Here is a 21,514-nt window from a genome sequence, read left to right as displayed (position 1 = left end):
AAAAAAAGAGAAAACACAGTAAAAGCAGCATAAAGCATTTATTTTAGTTTTTAACAGTGTTCTTAAATTATACTAATGTCCAAAGCTTGTCACATTCCCTCAGCAATGACACCAAATAAAATGTATTTCAAACTAATTGTGCTTCCCTGGCACCCATTTAAATCCATTTAAAAATACAAAAAAACACTCTCTTGGGGCCTCAGCTCAGCCACTGTTTGTACAGGTCTTTATAAAGGCAGGGAATACAAGTCCTCTTCAACTGCAGCTTAGTGTTCCGAGAGGGAAGGCGTGTGAGAGTGAAGGGGGCGGGGCAGTGCAGGTCAAGGCCCCTCCCCCTCCTGCACACTCAATGCCTCCGCAGCGCAGCTTGGGCCCTGGTTGACCCCGCCCACCACCAGGAGGCGGTCCTGGAAAATGATGCTGGAGGCGGAGCATCGGGGGGTAGGGAGGGAGGGCAGGAGTTCCCATTTCTTCTTCCCTGGAAGAAAAGCTTCCACAGAGCCCAGCACAGTGGGCTGGTTACCTGGAACGAGAGCGGCAAACCAGCAGTCAACCTGCCATCTCTGTGTTTTATATGTTTCAACAGAGTTGAGTAACACAACAGTTTAAAAGCCATGTGTGTTTAACCCTTTCAGTGCCGGATTATTTGTGTTGAGTTGAATAGGAAATTAATTTATATAAAATTTCCTTTACTGAGTAAGCATAAGGACTAAACATATTTTTTACCTGTATTTTGGTGAATAAGAATTTCAAAAGGCAGTATTCTGAACCCCACATATTGAGAAATAACTTGTGGGATTAGAGTTACATGTTTGTACTCACTTGTATCGCAACACAGCTGGTATCATATTTTTCTGGCTTGCCTTTTCTCACTAGATTACAGAACCCTTGGTCACTTTATTTTTTTCCCCACAGGCCACACTGTTAGTTAAGAGAAGGCAGAATGTTGAGGTCCTGCCACAGGGCTGAAAGGGTTAAGGTCTTTCCCAGGCAGAGGCTGTTATGCTTCCTTACCCAGGCCCCCAGCCACGATAACCCTCCCGCGCAGGTAGCCTGATGCAAAGTCAGCACGCTTGGTCTTCATTGAGAGAGAACGCTCAGCCTTGAGCCAGAGTCCTTTGAGAGAGAGAGAGAGAAGGGGGGGATTCTTAGAACAGAAAGTTCTCATTTTAAAAGGGGCTCCTGCATAAATTAAGCAGCGCATAGTCGTACCCTTCTGGTAAATAATGTCCTACTGGTTTCAGATGGATAGACAACCTCAAGTAACAACTGTAGTAGTACTATAGTACTCGGTTAGCAAGTCTGTGACTGTCTTTAGTAGCCTAGGATTAATAGGGCAATAGTAATTTAGGTGCTTTTTCCAAAGGGTTGCTGTCAGCATGTGCCGTACCTTGCTGGATGTCGAAGATGTTGATGTTCTTGGTGAATTTGGGCCGCTGGTGGCCCCCCCCTTGCCGGAGCCCCCCCAGGCAATACAGTCTCCCCCCCTCATCCAGGACCAGGCCGGAGTAGGCCCTCCTGCTGGGGATGCTGGGAAGAGGGGCCCACGAGCGGCTCTCCATGTCAAACGCCTCAAAAGCGACGACCGAACGCTTTGACTGGCGTCCCCCTGCAAGCGAGTTCAGAACAAGATCAACACACAAGACAGTCACGGCTTCCACAACCTTTCGACACTACTTACGCCTCCTTGGAAGCGAGGAGCGTGTCTGAACTGGATTCCCCAGGCTGAATAAAGAACAGTGTGCAGTGTGAGCTCTGAGTTCCAGGGTGTTGAAGGCACTCACCGAGCACGTAGATCTTGGAGCCCTGGACGAAGGTGGTGGTGTCATAGCGGGGGGTTGGCATGCGTGGCAGGGTCACCCACACGTCCTTGCGGAGGTCATACTGCTGGAGGAGGCTCTGGGGGTACAGGTCGCCCCCCATGCCTCCTGCTGCAATCACCCGGCCGTCTGCAGCGAAGAAACAAAGAACGAAGAACAGTGGAGGCATTGCAAAGAGAGTAAGCAAGATGTCTCCAAGAGTGGACCCATTGTTCTGATAGCATTGCTAATATGTCTAAATTATTTTAAACTGTTTCGCCTGCCTGTTTTTTTCATGCATGCATTTTATACATGTCTATCAGAACAGCTTGAAGGAGCATTAGCTCTGGTCCTAATTCTTACCTTTCACAGTCATGGAGATTCCCATAGCTGCCGCCCTCAGAGAGCTCCTCTTCCTCCACTTGCCTTCATCTGTGTTGTATACCTCTACGGCCTTAAGGGGACGCTGGTCTAGCCCCATGCCTCCCACCACCACCAGCCGCTTGCCCAGGACGGCTGTGGCTGCCCCTGCCCGGGGTGTGGGCATGGGAGGCAGGCTGATCCACTGGTCCACCTCGGGGCAATACAGCTCCAGGGCACTCCTCGGGCGCCCGCTCTCGTCGCACCCCCCCACCACGAACAGCTGCCCCCCCGCCTCCACCAGGGAGTGGTAGACCCGTCCGCTGGGCAGTGGCGCAAGGCTCTGCCAGCGGAACTTATCTGTGCCAGCCACCGCCATTCCACCTGGCTTTCTCTCGTCAACAGCGCAGGCTCCGTTCAGTGCGATAGCACCTGCCGTCCCTTACCATCGCCTCGGACACACCCGGAGTCAAGCCCAGCCTAGTCCACAGCTCTCTCCCTCCTCCTTCTGCAAGGTTCAGAGAGTCCCTTGAAAGAGAAGAGAATCCATAAGGAGGAGCAGAATACTTGGATTTAAAGGCTTTTTATCCGGCTGTCGCCAGAAAAACATCCACCACAGACACTGCAAATCTTTACCACGCTAGAAATACTACGATGCCACCCCTATAGTAGATCCAGTACTACAAACCAGCATTACATTGATCTGCAGTAATTTGCAATCAACTCAATGATGTAGTAAATCAAAGCAATCAAAGGAGGTTGCATTTATATAGTGCCTTTTGTGTAATTAAAAAAGTACTGGTGAAGTACAGAAGTAAAAAATACTTCTATACAAATATGGTCCCAGTTCACACCCCATGATGATATAACACACATATAAACAGCAGAGTTCCTCAGAGTAATTCACCCAAACTGCAGCTAAATTAATAGCACCACAGGCAAGAAAATCAACGAGCATGCACATAAACTAACAACTAATTAACAGCTCGCCGCATCTGAGGATCTGCCTGCATGAATGCCAGCTGCTACAGGACCAATGAACAGAAGCCGCGCGTGTGTTCCTGTAATTAAACTGTTTTTACGCTCCCACCCTGACCTCCTCAAACCTCTTCCGCTAACCTCTCATTATATAGGTCACTGTGAATTTAAACTCAAAGGCTCATGGCACTGACCCTGGCTGCAAGCACATAACTGATTCACCAGTATTGAAATAAGAGTCCTATTGCGTAGCAGTTTCACCCTTTCCAGATTTTGCTACGAGCTTGATTAGCCTCAGTGTATAGGTAACAAGTTCAGGTGCGTCTTGTTAGACTGATAGTAAAACCAGGAATGGATCAAACTTATGCAATGGGAGTTAATTCCATCCCTGGATTCACGTCGTGGAAACGTCTTTCCTGAGGCTATGGATCGTGGGATATATACAAGCTGCATATCCCTGTCACATTCAGTCATGATAGGCAAGACTGATGGAAGCTGACACCACGTACCCTATACACACTCTGCTGTGTCACATGTGCCTCCCCTACAAAGAATAAGGCGTTAATGGAGGGGTAATATATGCATGTATCCCTCTAGAACAATTGAAACACCTTGCAGTCAAATCTCTGCTGTCCACAGTGGACTAGACCCTGTTAGCACTGGCAGACATCACAAATTTTACAAACCCTTGATAGCACTGAACGTAATAATTATGTCATCAAAATAACACATGCCTTGGACCCAGCCAACGAAAAAGACAGACTAAGAGAATGAATTAGCCACAGATTCTCTGACGTGTATATGGGTGGGTTTCCATAGCAACAATGGCATATTTTTAGCTGCAAGTCCTAGTGTCTCCTACAGTTTGAATAATGGATTGCAAACCTCTTTTTCACATTCAGCAGCACCAGCTCTAAATGGCATTCAAGTCGGATTGTATCCATCATAATAGAACCGAATCTGGAATACCTGTCAGTTTGCATTTTCATGAATTCTGCATGTCAAAAAATACCAATGCAAACACACATTTTACCCCAAAACAGTGAAAGTAGTGCTGTACATCCATGCAAGAGCTGAGTAACCCACTTCTATAGCTAAATGATACCTACATGTGTGCATCTTCAACAGCATATGACCCTGTCGGCTCTGAGTTCATTGTAAATCATTACAATAGGACTGCTGTGGTTGAGGTTAGCGTTAGGAATCGGGAGAGGCCATTTTATTTACTTGTATCATTTACAAGGAATACCAAGCTGATTTGGTAATATCTACTTTCCGGGAACACGAATCTCATTGCTATAAACTAGTGCACCTTTTATATACCGGTATATCCATTGGGTATACAGCTGAAAACTTTTTTTTTTCCCTTCCTGGTGGAGTTTTCAGCAGGTGAGAAGATATCCGTTTACCAATTTAGTCGATTTTATTTAAGTTACACAGCGCACAACAAAGTGTACTTTTACATTACCGGAGTCCCCTGCGTATAACAAATGCCTTTGGTATTTCTCAAGTTATCCAGGTTTCCAATCGCATCTCTGTAATAAACAGACATGTTTTATTTGTTTTGTTGTTTTTTTTACCTTGCTCTTGGCTTCTCCTCCTAATGCTAATACTACATTTAAATTGCAAATCGATCCGAGTCGTTTCCATAGCAACTGTGACTGCTGTTCTACTTCAAAATGTCAAGAAGACCGTCATAATCATGTGAGGTAGATGACAGTTCTGGAACACACACACACACATATATATATATATATATATATATATATATATATATATATATATATATATATATATAGCAATTATAGAAGGAGGGGAAAACTATAGGGAAGGATATTATTCAGGGGAAAAAAATCATACATTGTTATTTTAAATAAGGTAAATGTTACTACCAGTAGAATTTTTACTGGCACTAATGCAGCTGATTCCGCTGTTGCTACGCAAAACTAATTCATAATATAAGCACCCATTTCACTTTCTCACTTTTAGTCAATAAAATAGAAGCATTTTTCTTTCTTCAGTCCTGAGGCAGCAGTCTTTTGGGGAGTTGTTTCTAGCAGTAGAATTTGTACTGGTGATAAGAATCCCCCCAAAAGACTGCAGCCAGTAGATTCTCTAACGGTAGTAAACACTTCGTTTAAGAAAATGATAGATACTGGTAATTAAAATGCATGAGCGCCAGTACCATACGGAAATACCAATGCTGTTTATTATGAAAGGTACCTGTCCATTACACTTTAATATCAATAAACTCGCGATATATATATATATATATATATATATATATATATATATATATATATATATATATATATATATATAACCTATTGGTATAACCTAACCACCTCAGTCATTTACTAATCTCGGAGCCAATTTAAAATTATGGTTATTCAGTACAAGGATTCGTGAAGCACTTCTTTTTTTTTTTGTTTGTTTTAAGATATATAAATAATTAAATAAAAACAAAAACACATACAGCTGGGCTGCGTAATTTAAAAATGTTTAAATAACGCCATACTTACCTTTTCAAGTCAGAGCCGATCTCGTAGTCAGTCCGCATTGACCTAATGTATAAAGCCACATCACAAACCCTTCCCAATATTTCAGTGTATCCCACAGCGTGGTGCTTGACTAATCGTTCCAGTTTCTTACCTGCTTTTGTAAGTGAAATAAACAAATAAAAAAAAAGAAAGAAAAGGGAATCCTGAGCGATATAACTGGTTGGCAATGTTACAAACTCCTCTGGCGACTGGATTCGCTCGTCTGTGTTACAGTCTGCACTGTGTAGGACTGGACTGAACGCTCCGAGTGGAGACGGGAAACTCTGGAGGTGCGCCTCTGATCTTTACTCTTCAGATCGAAGCAGTGAAGTCGTCCCTGATAAACAGAGAATTAATGATGTCTGTCAGAGGACGAGAGGAAAGCGTGCCTGACCACACAGTGACCTAGAAGATAAAGATCGCAAACCATATGCAAGCACCTCAATTGCCTGTAACTCACAGAACAGGCAATGCTGAATAACCACAACGGGCAAATTAAACACGGCCCGCATGTCAGAATTTCCTCCCCATTTATTTAGAGCCAAAGGATCGTCATATTAAAAGAGCAGTAGGGTATTGAGAATTTTCATTCAATGTAAAGCGCTTTCATTGACTTTGAATCAAACATTTGTTGTAGCCTTGGTCAGGTACTGTAGAGCAGTCTATAGGACTGCATTTTCTTACAGCCTCCTACAGCCTACTAGCCAAAAGTACATTGCAAAACCTAAACCTTTTCTGCCTTTGAATTGATTATGACTGTAGGAAAAATATAATTGAGCTCCATTCCCCATGACAGGTTCTTAAATAACTGCCAGATAAAAAGTTAAGTGCTTTGTATGCTAATTCCTCTCCTACAAAACTTGTCAGAGGCTTGGAGACAGAAATAGCTTGCCTCTGTTCCTATTCTCTTAAAAAAAAAAAAAACACCCACACCTCACCCTTTAAATATAAACCAATTATCACAGTAAGAGAGAAAAAAAGAAGACACGCTACGAGTCGTATGACAGTGTTGTCAAAGCAAGTACTGTGCTGCTTAGGGATATATTATAGCTTCCTCTCGGGTCACCAGCAGAGGTACATTTGGCAGCTGAAAAAGCTTTGAACTTTCCAGTGTAAAACATGATCAAAATGCACTTCTGAATGTGCTGGGGGCAGAAAGCAGAGTAAGGAATTCAGAACATGACAGAAGTCAGCAAAGGCAAGACCTACAGCTGTGGCCAAAAATGTAGCATCACTGGAATTTTAGGATTGAGCCATAATTATATAACATATAACAACAATTTAGATCTTTTATTTAACATGCATGTTGCAAAAGACTACCAGAAGCCACAATAGTAGTACAGTATTTCACGTTAGATTTCAAAAAGTCATTTTTCAATTTGGCAGTTTTTCGTTAAGTATATGGACAACTACAAAGCGGTATGTAATTCAATGTTTTAACATAACATTATTCAACAGATTTTATTCTACTTTTTGAAACAAAATGTGTTAATTCTATACAGCGACGTAAAACTTTTGGCCATAGCTGTACACAGTGAGGTTCTGAATCAATTAGATCTAGTTTATGGCCCCTTCCTATTTACAGACTTATTGGCAACATGGTTAACCTCAAAAGGTATATCCTACAAGGAAAATAAAACTAGGAACCGAAAGTCGACTTGTGAACAATTACATTATAATATCCGATTGCATTTTACACTTAAGCCTTGCATACTTCTAAAAACAGGGCTTTCATTAATTCAGCTCATTATCTTCTTTATACATAAAACATAGGCTGTGTATTGGTTCAGAATGGACAATACAATGGAGTATTCCAGAAGATGAGGAGAAATTCAGAGGTGGATTCTGTAATAAATTAAATCTACACACATACTCTTCTGCTTTAAAAGAACTCTGAAGAGAAGGAACTGGTAACTGAGGCAGTAATGCATAACACTTTTGAGTGGACCCATCAAACAAACCAATACCCTTCTCTGTTTGACAGCTCGGGATCTCTGGGGACCAGGAGGCAGCAGCAAACATTCTGCCTCAATCTGAAGATTGATGAAAAATAAAAAAAGCAATTCCTACCGGAGATCCATTCAGCCAGTTAAATGACAACCCCTCCCCCTTTAAAAACCAAGCACAGATTAATTACTAAATAAATCCTTTATTAAACCTTTTCATATTGCATTGGTATATACTATTAAAATAAACACACACATCTGGTTACTGTACAATGACCAAATCTAAAATGCAACACCAGCCTGGAAAAAAATAAATATTAAATGACACAAGAGATAGAACGGACACCTTCCTAAAATATATTTCTGAAAGCGGAAAAGGGGGAGGCGGTAGATCTCGCAAGACCTTGCATTAAACAGGGTTATTTAGCTGAAAACCAGGCTACACACGGCTAGCCAGTCTCCCTCGGACTCATTCCAGTGCTTACATGGAAAGAATCAATGAGGTGTGAGTCTCAGAACTAACTGACCTTCGCCACCTGGCAGATGCGGTACATTTCATTATGTCTAGAAACCGTCATGAATTGAGAGAGGCAGATACTACTGTGTACACTTCTCCCAACTGAAGCCTATAAAGGCACTTTTACATTAGAACCTCAGACAATTTAGCAACCGGAACTTGCATCTTAATTGCCAAAAGGCTAGATTGAGTGTAGGGTTTGAAAACTGAATCCCTTGCTTGTCAATTGGCAAGTTTCCTATGGCATCACAAGACTTTAGAGGCTGTAGTAGAAACAGTCATTTCCCTTCCATTACCTCACCCCCGGTTCCAGTTTAAGGTTTCTGTTTTGTATGCCTTTACTCCTGCACAGCGAGGGGTGGCGGTTGGGTGTCCTGGGCTTCCTGCAGGATCTCCTCCCCCCGGCTGGGGTTCTGCAGGAAGCTGCTGAAGGGGTTGTCCTGGTTGGCCTCCATAGAGTGGTAGATGAGGAAGAGGAAGCCAGCGATCACAATGAAGACCGCAATCTGGGCCCAGATAGGAACGAGGTGCCCGGAGACAGGTGGCTTCTGGTCTCCCGTGGCTGGCACTTGAGTGACCAGCTCGCTGTACTTGAACTGGACAGGCCGCCCAGCCGCTCCTTTGATGGGCCTGCGACGCGTGGCACTGGGAATTAAACAAATCAACATACATCATGATACAAAATGATACTTACCTATTCAGAAAATCTTAGTGTGATTAAATAACTGCAATTGGAAGAGCTAGCCAGTGGAGGGCACCAAGTCACTAACTAGCTTCCTGTACTCCCCTAATTAAGCTGCTGCTTCAAGATGCTTTGTCTTTTCCGATTACCTTTAATTATTTCTATACCGGCTCATATGATTATTTTTTTATATACTGCAGCATATTTCCACTTTGATAAACTGGTTGCATTTTATTTCAAATTAAACAAATCAAGGCATTAGCAGCATGTATTGTTCTCCAAGAGGTTTTAAAACACATGGTTAACATACTCAACCAGGCATTAACAATTACCGGAACAGGAAAAAGAAAACACAAATCATATTTGCAAATGGACAACGCAGAACAAGTTTTGCAATATCTACCACTTAAAAGTATTCTTATTTACTGCTACGGATTCCATTACCATCACAGTGCCATTTTCAACAATCTCTTAAACCAACAGCTGTCACGTCATTGTAGCTGTAGGACCTGCACACATCAGTATATTTCTAGAGCAAAGTTAATTACGTTTTCCTTCACACACCATATTAATTTCTGAACAGATTGCAACAAACATATGGTATCTGTTCAAATTACTCATGGATTGAGTAGTTCAATGTGGTTTCTCCTCCCCTTCCTCTGTACAGCTTCTTTCTCATGTCTCATTATTTTGTCAGAGTACATTTTACGATAATGATTTGCAAATGGATTGGTTTCGAGTGGCTAGGGTTTATGACCTTCAGTACTAATGCCGTCACAACGCTGACGTATTCGGACAGGGATTCAACAGGTAGGCTTGGAGATATAAATGTCAATTACAGTAAAGCACTTCAAACCCATCTGCAATAACTGCTACCTCTGAAATCCCTGGCTGGAGAGCTTTCCTTACCTGATGCCTGTCGGAGTGCGTGCTTCATCTGGGAACATTTCCTCCAACACATCTTCCTTCTCCGACTTGCTGTTGCTGCCGTCCACCTGGAGAGAGAAAAAAAAAAAAGATCAGTCAAAGAGCCCTTGTGGAGCAAACTGAAAAGACAAAAGACATGGAGAGTGCTTCCATGACCCCAAGAGATAGAGAGAAAATATTGCTGCTGTGCAGTTGAAAAAGGTTAGGAGATGAACTGTTTTATTGTCTACCTGCGAAAAGCAATTCAACTCAAGTTGTATTGTAGATCCACCTCCAGACAGAATATGCACACCAAGGTCTGAGGTGCCACAATTCAGCATGTATAGTAATTGGACAACAGAGCAGAAAGATGCAGAACAAGAATCAGCGTGTATACCTTCCCCACCACCGTCACCATCACGCAAGTGACGAAGCCCTAATAAACAGCTGCCTTATTTTTCAGTGTGAAATGAGATACCATGGGAGTGTTAGTTGGTGTTCGGTATGTCATGGTGTTCTTGTCCATCATTATCTGTCCCTGGCAAAAAAATTAACAAGCACATTAGAACAGTATTACATTGCTTTATAAAATAACTTATATATTTTCCTAATATACTAAAAAAAACAAATAGTTATATACTGTAAATTCCATTATATTGCAGCCTTCATTTATTTATACACCAAGAAACTAAAAATCAGTTGCCATAAAACAATGAAGGAAAAACACAAACGGTAATCTGCAGTATATACTTCACTGTGCAATTAGCAGCCATTTAAAACAGCGATTACATTAACTTCACAGAATTTGCTTAAATTAACAGCACAGGAATAACATGGCATTTACAGCAGTTAACAGAATCCTTATTGATTGGGTCTGAAACTTTTAGTCTATGATCAGAAACATTTGGGATTGGTTAAGCAACCTCAAAAACCACCACGTGTCATTTCAAAGGGGAAACAGAGTGAAGTCAAGTAATCAGATTTTCACACCTCCTGCTTCTATGTGCACAGATCTGTGTTAATGTCAACTACACAACATTACCAGAATATGAAAGACACTCTCATCACCTTCCCCTTCACGTTGCCGGTACTGGCACTCCTCCCGGAGCCCATGCTCCCCCTTCTCAAGGGAATGGGGCTTGGTGTAACGGGCACAGGAAAAGTGATGTGACTGGGGATTGGTGTATCAGCAGATCTAACAGCCCCAGGGACTGGGGAAGCAGGAGACACAATAGCCCCCAGGTTTGGGGTAACAGGGGATCTGTTTGAGAGCTGCACCATAGTAGAAAAACACAGTCATCATCTTATATAACCTAGTTCTACTTTATAGATTACCTCTTCAACACTGCAGCTATTTAGTTTGCACCACTGATAATGTACCTGCAGCTCAAGTCTAACTGATCTATCTCTAGCTGACTAGGTTACTTGTTTAATAAGCTAATGTTTTTTTTATTTCACTGTATTTTAATTGCTTAGCAAAATCCAAGTCTAGATTGGTGAATGTTGCTAAATGTAAAGCTGCATTAGATCTTTCGTTGCCCTAACCCTAACCCTGAAGCAAAACCTTTTCAGCTACACTTACAAAACATTTAAAATGGGGCTATCCTGGAGAAATGTGAAAACAGAGGTCAGGTTTTTTTTTTAAATCAGGTCTGGTAAAAAAGTGCAAAAAAAATGATCAATATTCCAGTCACTTTCCTCATCCACCATCTTGGCAATACTAAATGAGACGCCTGTGCCTGCAGAATCCCTGGTTGTTTTACTGCCCTCCAGAGACGTATAGAGCGGCTTCACCTAAAGCAAGAACAACATGTTGACCGAGAAAGATATGCGAGTGGGTAAATACTGAGAAGACTAAGAACTGTTTGTACAGCATAGGCTCATTGGCTCCCACAGGAGATCAAGTAGTGACGTGGATACTGAGAACTACAAATTTACACAGTATCTAAACCCAACACTTTATTGACCTTCATAAACTTTATCCAGTAACCAATCATTCTCCAAACATTTGTTTTAAAATTATCTAATCATCATCATTTGGAGACTGCCAGGTTAATGATGGGAATATTTCCGAGACTTAAAACAAGTCACTGCTAAATGGCGCCCCTTTTCTGAAGGTTACAGTAATGTGTGGGTGGTCATAATTTCTGAATTTATTTGGAAGGATACAGATATAGAAACTCATATTGAAGTGCTCTTGAAACCACACTGCTCAGTGCTCCGTGTTCCAGAGATAAACTAAAGAGGAGGGTGCTGTGATCAGAAGTATTCAAACTCAAACCATCACCATCTTCTTGCTTACAGAAGGCATACTCTGAAACAACCGTCATTTCAACTGACTCATATTTAAAAGACTGCAAATTCAATTCAGTAAACTCAATACCTGAGCCAGGAACAAGCAAAGGGTTAAGCTGGAGCATTCAATGAAAAGAGATCAGTACAGAGATGTTACAGAAAACTAATTATGGTGTCTTGAAAATCCATCACACTTGACACAGAAAACTCATTATGTTGAGGTTTCCAAATCCTGCAAATTCAATGCAGTGTAGTGTAGTGAAAGGTCAAAAGCATTAAGCCAGTTTGGAGTCAGGAAATTAAACATCAAAACTCTCTGATAAGAAAGCGAATTCAATAAAGACGAGAAGCTGATGATGGGAGTTCTGGCAATGAAAGGGAACTTGGTAAGACAGCCATCAGGGTTGGGGGTCAATTCAAAGCCCTTTAAAAGGAATTATTTGGAAAGGCTTGGAATTGGAATATATTCAGAGCACGGGAAGTAGACAGCCATTACCAGTGTTCAAGTGCATTCCACCCATTCAGTGTATTGAGAGAGTGGTACCCTGACACCATGTGCTCTGAACTCTACCGCCGGTGTGTTCTGCACTGCAGCGAAGGTATTCCGCATTAGAGGACTCAAGGCAGTATCAGCAACACTGTGATTTGCTGCGGGCGGCGTGTACCCAGTGCTAGGATTTTTCCTGGGCACAGGAACGCTCACAGACAGCACTGGCGGCAGCCTGGCCACCTGCAGAAGGAACAGCTTTGTTTAACTGAATACAAATTAGAAATATACAAACATTATCCTGTTCACACAAATATGTGCCTGTGGCGTCCGATAAGCTCCCAAAGTAGTGTCAGTTTTTACCATCGAACAAGGGGCGAAGCACTGAGGAAAGTAGGTTGCCTGTTTTTCATGAAGTTTTCTTACCTGTTAATGTAAAAGAAAATTAAAGTAGGAAATTAACCTGTAGTGCTCAACTGAAACACCTTTCTCTCTCTTTCTCGCTCTACCCCGTGCCAGGACCTTAGTCTTACAATGCTGCAGACCTCCACACATACCCCCCCCCCCCACCCTTTCCCAGCCTCACAATAATAAACATTACTCAATTGCCACAAGATGGCACTGCTGCTAAAGCACCATTTCCGAATCGTCTCTTAGTGTATGCTATCCAGCATTTAAAAGAAACAGAAAAGGACACAGTAGCACAGAAGTAAAAGCTCAGGCTATTAGATGATGTGTGCACCTTGATTTACAAAGCTTAGCAAAGAAGCAGCACATGATACATTGTGCATAGACACAACACACATTCAATGCACTTACAGGTGTCATCTAACGTGTCATTGTTCTGAAGCACACTCCAAAGCAGCATTGCAAAAATGCCTCCTGACTTATACATACAGACACACTCCACAGTATGAAACAGTGAATCCTGGAAAGGCTCAAGCTGCTATGCAATGGGAGATGGACGCCTGTAAGTGCCCCACCCCAGTGATCAGTATCACTCACCCCGCTGTGATCGAGTTGGGCTGGGCTCTGTCCCACTTCGACTGTGACTTTCTTCCTCTCCTGCTCATATCGCGATGCTGAAGGAACACAGGAACACTTCAAGTTCTGACTATTAGGCTAGGAATTTAGTAGCTTGCAGTCCTTTAATTAGCAGAGAAGCTAAATGACCGCTGGGAGGTGAAGAGGACAGTTACCTCGCTCGTCTTCCTCGCTGTCAGAGTACCGCCCCACATCGCCAGTGCTGTTCTGCTTGACTGCCGGCACTGCTGAACCCGAGCCGATGAGCTTGAGCAGCTTCTTCTCATAAACGGGCCTTGTGGAACCTGTCACAGAAGATGATCCTTAGAATACCAGGGTCCACCCAAACCTAACACTGAAAAGGCACACTATGATTCAAACAAGAGCGGTACGTATAGTAAATAATTGAAACAGGCTAAAACAGGATGCTTTCGACAACTAATGTACATTACAGGCACAGGACATGATCTATTTAAAAAGTAAAAACCATTACTTTTAAGAGAGAGGAGCCCAATGATGTTTGGGCAAAATTAAAGCTTATGAGGACAGATCAAAATAAATCTATCCCTATTTCTGTAGTGGTCAAACAGCCCAGGGAACAATCAACAAACGATTTAAATGGAATCTCCATCTGTCATTACAAACAAGACCAAATGCCTCCGTCACATCTCCAATTTTAAAGCCCTTCTTTGCGACACAAGACCATACTACAGTAGATGTGTGTATGTGCGTGTACCCTGTCTCTTACCTACAATGGGCCCAGGCTTGACTCCGTACTTTATAAGCTGTGCCTTCAACTCCTTGTCAGTCAGCTGGCTGATGTCCATCATTTCTGTATAGCTTTTGTCCTTGTCTTCGAGTGCTGCCTCCTGCTGGAGATGTGAGGCAAGTCAGCACAGTTCAAACTATTCATGATCCTCGAACTGAATTTGTTCTGTGGTCAATCTATCCTACATGATGATATTGCCAGATCAGTGGGACATGATAGGCATATTCTTGGCTATGACTCAACTGAAGCAGAAGCACTGGCATGCAGCATGAAGCAGGGGTCAAGCAGAGGGCACAAAGCAAGCTGTTCCAACACTTGTGCATATGCTGCATGGTACATACACCAGTACTCTGCACAGGACTAGAAGTTAACTTAAAGCAGTAGTGAGGATTTGCTAAAGAAAAATTATTAAAAAAAAAAAAAAAAAAAACCTACCTACTGTTTTAAATAGACGGAATATCCCAAACTATCACATAGTAGGCCCAAAATCAGATAGTATTTATTGAAACCACCTTGTGCTCAACTAAGTAATGGAACTAATGCAATTCCTTGTCGAAATGAACTTTGTTTCATCCTGAAGTTCTATGAGAATGCAACCATATCTGTCATCTAAAGCACTGATATGCCATCAGTACGGTTAACCAGGTTATGTTTCATCGGTGCAAATTAAGCGGTATGAAATGATCCTCTTATCTGTCTTTAGTTGTTGACTGAGATTTTGGTAACAAATCACACACACCTATAAAGCGATTAAAAAAAAAAAAAAAAAAAAAAAGTAACGTGTGCATTGCATGACCCTATAAATTCTAAGGTTTCAACCATAACCAAGCGGTTTTGAAAATGATAGACAATTCCAGCACGGCACAGTTTTAAAGAAATGAACCAAGTAATAACAGATTAAGGGGTATCAACATTAGTTAGTATGTGTGTAAATTAGTTTGACAGTGCAGTGTGTGTGTGTGTGTGTATATTATATATATATATATATATATATATATATATATATATATATATATATAGGTAGCGATTACAAAAAGGAAACAGATAGATAAATGAAAGCACCTCAAGAGTGTATTTCGTCTTATTCATACTGATAAAACAAGGAAGTCATAACATTATAGCTATTTGAGCTTGTTTTTTTTCGTAGTCAGAATTTTGATAAAAGTAATAATTATCTACCTATTATGTGTTCATTTTTAGCGTGGGTGAAACCAGGCTAAACATTATAACACAACCAGAGCTCACATTCTCCATGACAGATTAAATTAACATTTTATAGACACTGAATAAACTTAATATCCTGTTAGGGTTAGCCTGTTATCTTTATAAAAATCACAATGTTTTTACAGTTTAATTTTACTTTTGGTCTATAAAATAAACTTCATACCTTGAAATTATATCCATGTTGTGATTTGTGACAGTATTTGTACTCTACTGTCCAATACGGTTTGCATTGTGGGCCTCACGTATCTACATGGGACGTTACAAACCTCAGTCATCTACATCGGGAAGCTCTATTAGCAATGGTTTCCCGCTTTACGAATGATAATGTACAGGTTTAAAAAACTAACACCTGCAAGTATGAACGTGTTCACTCAGGGTTGGTCATATAAACTGCAGCGCAAGGGATCAAAAAAAAAGCTACTGCATAAAAAAAAAAATAGTAGCAAATGAAGCAAAATGCTGCTAAATCTACATTAACTTTAAGCCTTGGCACGGCTGTGAACTTTAGATCTGACCTTATGGAAACTATCAGTTACTACTGGATTCTAACAGCTGATGCCATGCTTAAAGCTACCATCTACGACTTCAGCTCTTCAGAGAAGCTGATCTGCATAACCAGTGAGGGAAGGCCCGTGGTTTGAAAGCTCCCATGGCATAGCAGTTTGAGCAATTCCAGCTTTTACTGTGAAATGATTACACACCTGAGCATCATTATACAGCTTTTGCATAGGCATCTTACAATTTAGACTCAAAGAAAAAACCTGGAATAGCTCTAACAGCTAACTCAAGGGTTGTCTTAAATGATTCCCTAAATAAATACTTTTCTACCAAAAGACCTTTCTCTATTGAAGCGCTCAAAGATTAAGGGGATTTTTACAGGAGAAAAGGCTTCCGTACATCATACTTTAGCCTTCTTGATATCTAGATTGAATATTTAGTGTCCCAAAAGCTAGTTGAAGCTACAGGGGGGCAAAGCTTCCGCAGTACAGCTTGCACACAGACGGGAAATAATGGAACTCTTGATACGAGAGGGTAATATGCCTTCACAAACGTTCTGGAATACGCGTCACACAAACGATGGCCTGCGTTTTGGTTTGCCATATGGTATAAGATTCCATCGAAGCTTTGCCTTTTCAAAATACCTACAGAGGAGCCTGGACTGGCATAAACTGCTGCAGGAAACAAAGCCACACACCATGCATGCTTGATCAACTGGACGGCATTTCTTTGAGGAAGATGAGCTGTAGAAGCAGCACAGTGCTTCGGTGTATTCAGCAGGGTTATCAGTCTGAGCAGCTGCAGAAACTTGAGAAAGACAGAGCAATCTGTCTAGAAGGAGCCCGACTGGAAACAGAAAATAGCCTGGCCTTTCATTCTAGGACAGATACAATAAAAATCGATTTTTTTTTTTTTTTATTAGGGTGCAAGGGACTGCTGACTACAACCACTTTTCGTGCTTTTCCAGTTGCCTCCAGTGCAATGTAGAATTATCTTGCACAACATACAGCCTGAGCCTATACTGCATTAGTATAAGACTATTTTTTTTTGCCTGCTTTCTCATTCTGAACACCGGATCGGATTCCTACTCCAACTCAAGAGGTTGACTGATCTGTGCTACCCTGAATCTGCATGCTTTCCTGCCTTCCAGTCCTCAGCTTTAGCTGCTTGAGAACCCTTCCACCCATCCCCCATGACTTCTCAGACCTGGGAGACCCGATCCCCGTCTCTAACTGCATGGATCCGCCTCTCTGCATTTCAACAACTGGACAGAACTACCTTCATGACCGTGTGCAGTCCCTTCATAAGCTTCAACACTTTTCAAAAGTTTATTCTGCAGCTGAATTCTTACACTTAACAGCGTTTTCCTAGAAGTTTATGTTAGAGAAAGAGCCTGTATCTAGTTAGAACTCCATGCTGGTTAGAATTCTGCATGGTAAATGAAAATTAAAAGACTGTATACAGAGAAACTCACACTGTCACCTTGGTAAACAGGCTCAAATGCCTCCTCTTCATCGCTGGAGAAGTCAGCTACATTTTGATTGGTAACGTGTTTCAAATAGAGCTGGAGGTAAACCTCCTTCTTGCTCTCGCTCAAAGGCAGAGCCACATCGTTGGCGATCAACTCCGATTTCAGCCTCTCCTTAGAGAAAAGGGCAGGATCCTCCATAAACACGGGCATTTCCTTTCCAACTGTGGCTCAAACCCAAACCAAGAAAGCAGTGTGCCAGGTACAGAGCCTGCACCACTATAGTGCAGCCCCGTGTTGTGTTCTGATCTACTTAACGCTCAAACTGCAATGCAAACTGGGGGGCCAACAGCTGAGCACGAAGGAATCCATATTAACACACACACACACACACACACACACAGAGGGGACTTTTTTAAAGGGACAGTGTATACTATGGGTGATTTTAAAATGTTTTAGCAATATAATCAGTTTCTGAACCTTAATTTAACTTTCATAATTTTCAATGTCTAGGTGGCATCTCTTGAACTGTCCCCAGATGAACTGGCGAGAGCACCCAGTTCGGTGAGTCAACTGCACAGCGATACCAAACAACCTTTACTGGCTGCCAGTTTTCAAACTCATCTATGCGGTGGCACTGCTTCTTTCCCCACACAGCAAGGTTCACCCCTTCTCACCCTGGAGAAGTACAGCAATGTGCCGACACATCGTTCACACTGGGGACATGATGACACACACGATCATGCTTTATTCCTAAACCACAAACTTGCATTGAGTCATCCCCAGCCAGAGACCAGGGCGACCTTTCCTGAGGGTACTCCCACCTGCTTTACATAACCAAAAACAAGGAAGGTGCATTTCAGTAACCAAATTTATTAACAAATTAGTGTTTCTATCAGAGACCAGCCAACAGTCCTGTTTGTGCACAATCCACCGTACACTGAAACCCAAGCGTTGAGGAATAAAACAAAAACCAACACATTATAAAGATTTTTTTAAAACTATTTTAGTCTTCCTTTTATGGCCTTTGCACTGTAATCTTTATTTGGGCACGTTTTAGGTATACAAGTCTAAAACAACTGAAATAATGCCAGAACGTGTTTATAATGTGTTAAATAAGATTTTTAAAATGAATCGTGGATAACGAAGATACTTTCAACCTAGGGAGGCGTTGCACCTTTTCTCTCACAGTGGGAAGTGCATTGATTACATGTACAAACACTGTACAATGACGGCTGACTTGCAGAATCAACTGTTTTGTGACTTTGCAAACAGCTCTGCAACAATAGCCGGGCTGTGGATATGATAGTTCACACTGCAACAAACGAGCAGGACTGAGCTCACGTGCTTTTCCAGCAGGACAGAATAAAATTGACCCCCCCCCCCCCCAAAAAAATAAAAAAAACAAACAAAACAAAAACAAAAACAAACAAAAAAAAACTGCTGGCCATTTTATTAGAAACTATTCAAACACCGTTTGCATTATCCAGGCGAAAAAGATTATTGCGAACTAACGGCGTTACATTTTCCTACATGTAATATTATTATTATGCCCTTTTTTTATTTATTGTTTTAACGTTTTATTGGAACCAGGAACGCTGCTACACCAAACAAACACGTCTGATGTGATGCGGCATCCCGGCAAATTCAAATCTGTTGATTTGAAATGGTGTAAGATAAACGACAATATGTTGTTTTTTTAAACATTTAAACAACTGTTTGGAAAATTACGCTTTTATGTGTATTATTATTATTATGATTGTAGTCGACTTGTAAATAAAACAATATTAAAGCACATTTCACTTAAATGTTCTCCGGTTAAACTTCTGTTTGTTCAGTTCAACAAACGCGCAAAAACATGTACATCAAATCTTACCTTTTTACCGTTTCTTGTGGGTTTATATATTAAAAAACAAAGACAGGACTGTGACAGTATATTATACTGTGCTAATTAGGGTATCTGTTATTTAATTTATAAAAACACATCGTCCAGTTTTCTTCTCTATCTTCTTGCGTTTCAAACTGACAAAAAAGATTTGAACTCCCTGGGTGTTACCACTTAAAAACAAAAAGGGGGGATTATATATTTAAATTACAAAGTTTATATTTTCATAACAAAGAGTATAGCTCAGTGATGAAGACTTCTTCTACACTTTTATGTTTACACAACGTGAATATGATTGCGAAAAACGTGTACTCTTTTAATGCGTTTGTTCACAGAGCCACCCCTCCTTTTTGAATGGTGCTGCCCGCCCTTGCCGCCGCCGCCGCCGCCGCCGCCGCCATTAAAAACGTTGTTATTTTTCTCATCATCAGCTGTGCAGATTCAGCGAGGTTTCAAATTGCACCCGTTGATTGCAGTGGAAGTCCACGTCCCGTTTCTTGTTGGGTTGTTTGTAACTAGCACAGATTCTTTGCTTACTACATTGAAATGTCCGCAGGAGAATAGGCAGCACCAAACACAGTCACTAGGTGACTATGCATGTTCTTATCCCCACACTTACACCATTGGATAGCTGTGGTTTGTACCACACTTCAGCGTGCATTTCTGGCATTATCCATGCTCCCCTTTGCTTTACCATTCTTTTACCATGATTGGATGTTTAAGTGAATGGTGCTTACTAACACAGTATGGATTTACTGCAGTAGAGGGCCTTCTTCATTCATTCCCATCCAATTGAAATCTTCAGGGTCTCGGTGGTCTGTAACACACATGCTCTCTTTGCTGAAGCAGTCTTGTGCCGGCTGGGCATTGCGCCCTAGCGGGGCCCCCACCTCAAGCAGGATCCTGCACTTAGTGCATGAAGTTGTTATAGAGACCTAAAATTAGATTTAAATTCTGGAGCAGCAGCAAATCTTTTGCATTGGTTGGCTTTATCACCTAGCCTCCCCCCCTTCCAACACACACAACCCCCTTAATAACTTCGATGCATATATAAGGGCAAACTGCCTGTGAAGATTTCAAGTGCTCTTCATGCATCCTGGAAAGGAGACATTAGCAGTTATTGCATGAAATAGCAAACTGTGATTGCTTCTGAATATGAAGGTGAAGGACACTCCTTGAACCTGGTTTATTACACCCTGAAACAAAGGAGGCTGTAGTGTTCTGAGAGGAATACCAGGAACTGACCAAGAACAGTCCTGACAAGCAAGAATCTGTTGCATTAGGTGTCGTAAATTAGTGTCGTCTTTCAGCCATGTTTTATTGTCAGTCTGTTATTAGGTAATAATGGAACGGCTGATCTCCATAGAAAACAATGGAAGAGCAGGGTCTGGTTGTTGTGTGTTGTATTTGAGCATTGTAATAAAAAAAAAAACAGACCAGTCCACTTACACAAAAGTATCTTTATTGACTGCTTCCTTGAAACACTAAGCAAGTTCAGTAGATGGATGGAGCCACCATGAGTGCTGTGCCACTGGAGGGTCTTCCAAGTGCACAGCCCCAGCAATCAAACACAATCTACAGCAAGAAAAGAATGCAGATGGACCAAATAGAGGCAGACAACGAGTTGCATTTCACAGGTACACCTGGCGCATTGCAAGAAAAGGTTGAGATGTAAAACGGAAACAAAATCAGACTGTTCATCCCTAAAATAAACATGTATGTCAGTATTTTACTCAGCATGAAGAAACAATGACACTACTACTCAGAATAATATCCACACTCATTTTTATTAAACTTGAGATTCAATCCCAGTTGGTTAATGCAGGGTCACATGACGCAAAATAATTTGGGTTGTTTCCCTAAAAAAGCTATAGCTATAGTTGAGTGGACTCCATCCGACAATAAACAAAATGGCGGGCCAGCCACATCACAGATTCCTGTGGATGAATAATTTTTCATAAAAGGTTAATAAATAAGAGTTTAATAAACTGATAATTGATTGTGGAGTTCCTCTTATAGTAGACAACACCACTTGGGTTGACAAAATGACATACAGTGGGCAACAATTCAAAGGGTTTTTCCAGTATAAACCTCCGCTCCAGTCAGTACTTGGATGGAATATGTTAGTTTGTGTTTA

At 41.5% G+C, this 21,514-nt stretch overlaps 2 protein-coding genes across 5 annotated transcripts; both read right to left on the bottom strand.

Annotated features, from left to right (window-relative positions):
• Nucleotides 1–30: 30 nt before the first annotated feature.
• Nucleotides 31–6,554, bottom strand: LOC121299566 (kelch domain-containing protein 8A-like). 2 transcript variants are annotated; one of them, XM_041227354.1, is made up of 6 exons: nucleotides 5,790–6,554; nucleotides 2,163–2,687; nucleotides 1,785–1,949; nucleotides 1,391–1,609; nucleotides 1,015–1,116; nucleotides 31–523 (listed from the first exon to the last, which is right to left on the bottom strand). In XM_041227354.1, exons 2-6 carry the CDS (start codon nucleotides 2,536–2,538, stop codon nucleotides 321–323), a joined length of 1,065 nt encoding a protein of 354 aa, XP_041083288.1. In that variant the 5' UTR covers nucleotides 2,539–2,687; nucleotides 5,790–6,554; the 3' UTR covers nucleotides 31–320. The 2 variants fall into 2 exon arrangements, with proteins under 2 accessions (XP_041083288.1, XP_041083289.1); XM_041227355.1 differs by lacking the exon at nucleotides 5,790–6,554 and adding an exon at nucleotides 5,660–5,771.
• Nucleotides 6,555–7,806: 1,252 nt separating this feature from the next.
• On the bottom strand, nucleotides 7,807–17,812 carry LOC121299520 (lamina-associated polypeptide 2, isoforms beta/gamma-like). 3 transcript variants are annotated; one of them, XM_041227280.1, is made up of 7 exons: nucleotides 17,499–17,812; nucleotides 14,282–14,405; nucleotides 13,710–13,838; nucleotides 13,516–13,592; nucleotides 12,874–12,936; nucleotides 9,732–9,817; nucleotides 7,807–8,785 (listed from the first exon to the last, which is right to left on the bottom strand). In XM_041227280.1, exons 1-7 carry the CDS (start codon nucleotides 17,703–17,705, stop codon nucleotides 8,479–8,481), a joined length of 993 nt encoding a protein of 330 aa, XP_041083214.1. In that variant the 5' UTR covers nucleotides 17,706–17,812; the 3' UTR covers nucleotides 7,807–8,478. The 3 variants fall into 3 exon arrangements, with proteins under 3 accessions (XP_041083214.1, XP_041083215.1, XP_041083216.1); XM_041227281.1 differs by having other exon boundaries at nucleotides 14,282–14,402; XM_041227282.1 differs by lacking the exon at nucleotides 12,874–12,936 and having other exon boundaries at nucleotides 17,499–17,811.
• Nucleotides 17,813–21,514: the final 3,702 nt, after the last annotated feature.

Source organism: Polyodon spathula, chromosome 25 (genome assembly GCF_017654505.1).
Source record: "Polyodon spathula isolate WHYD16114869_AA chromosome 25, ASM1765450v1, whole genome shotgun sequence".
Taxonomy (NCBI): Eukaryota; Metazoa; Chordata; class Actinopteri; order Acipenseriformes; family Polyodontidae; genus Polyodon; species Polyodon spathula.
Note: the sequence above shows the minus strand (reverse complement) of the source record. Positions and strands in the feature narration are given on the sequence as shown.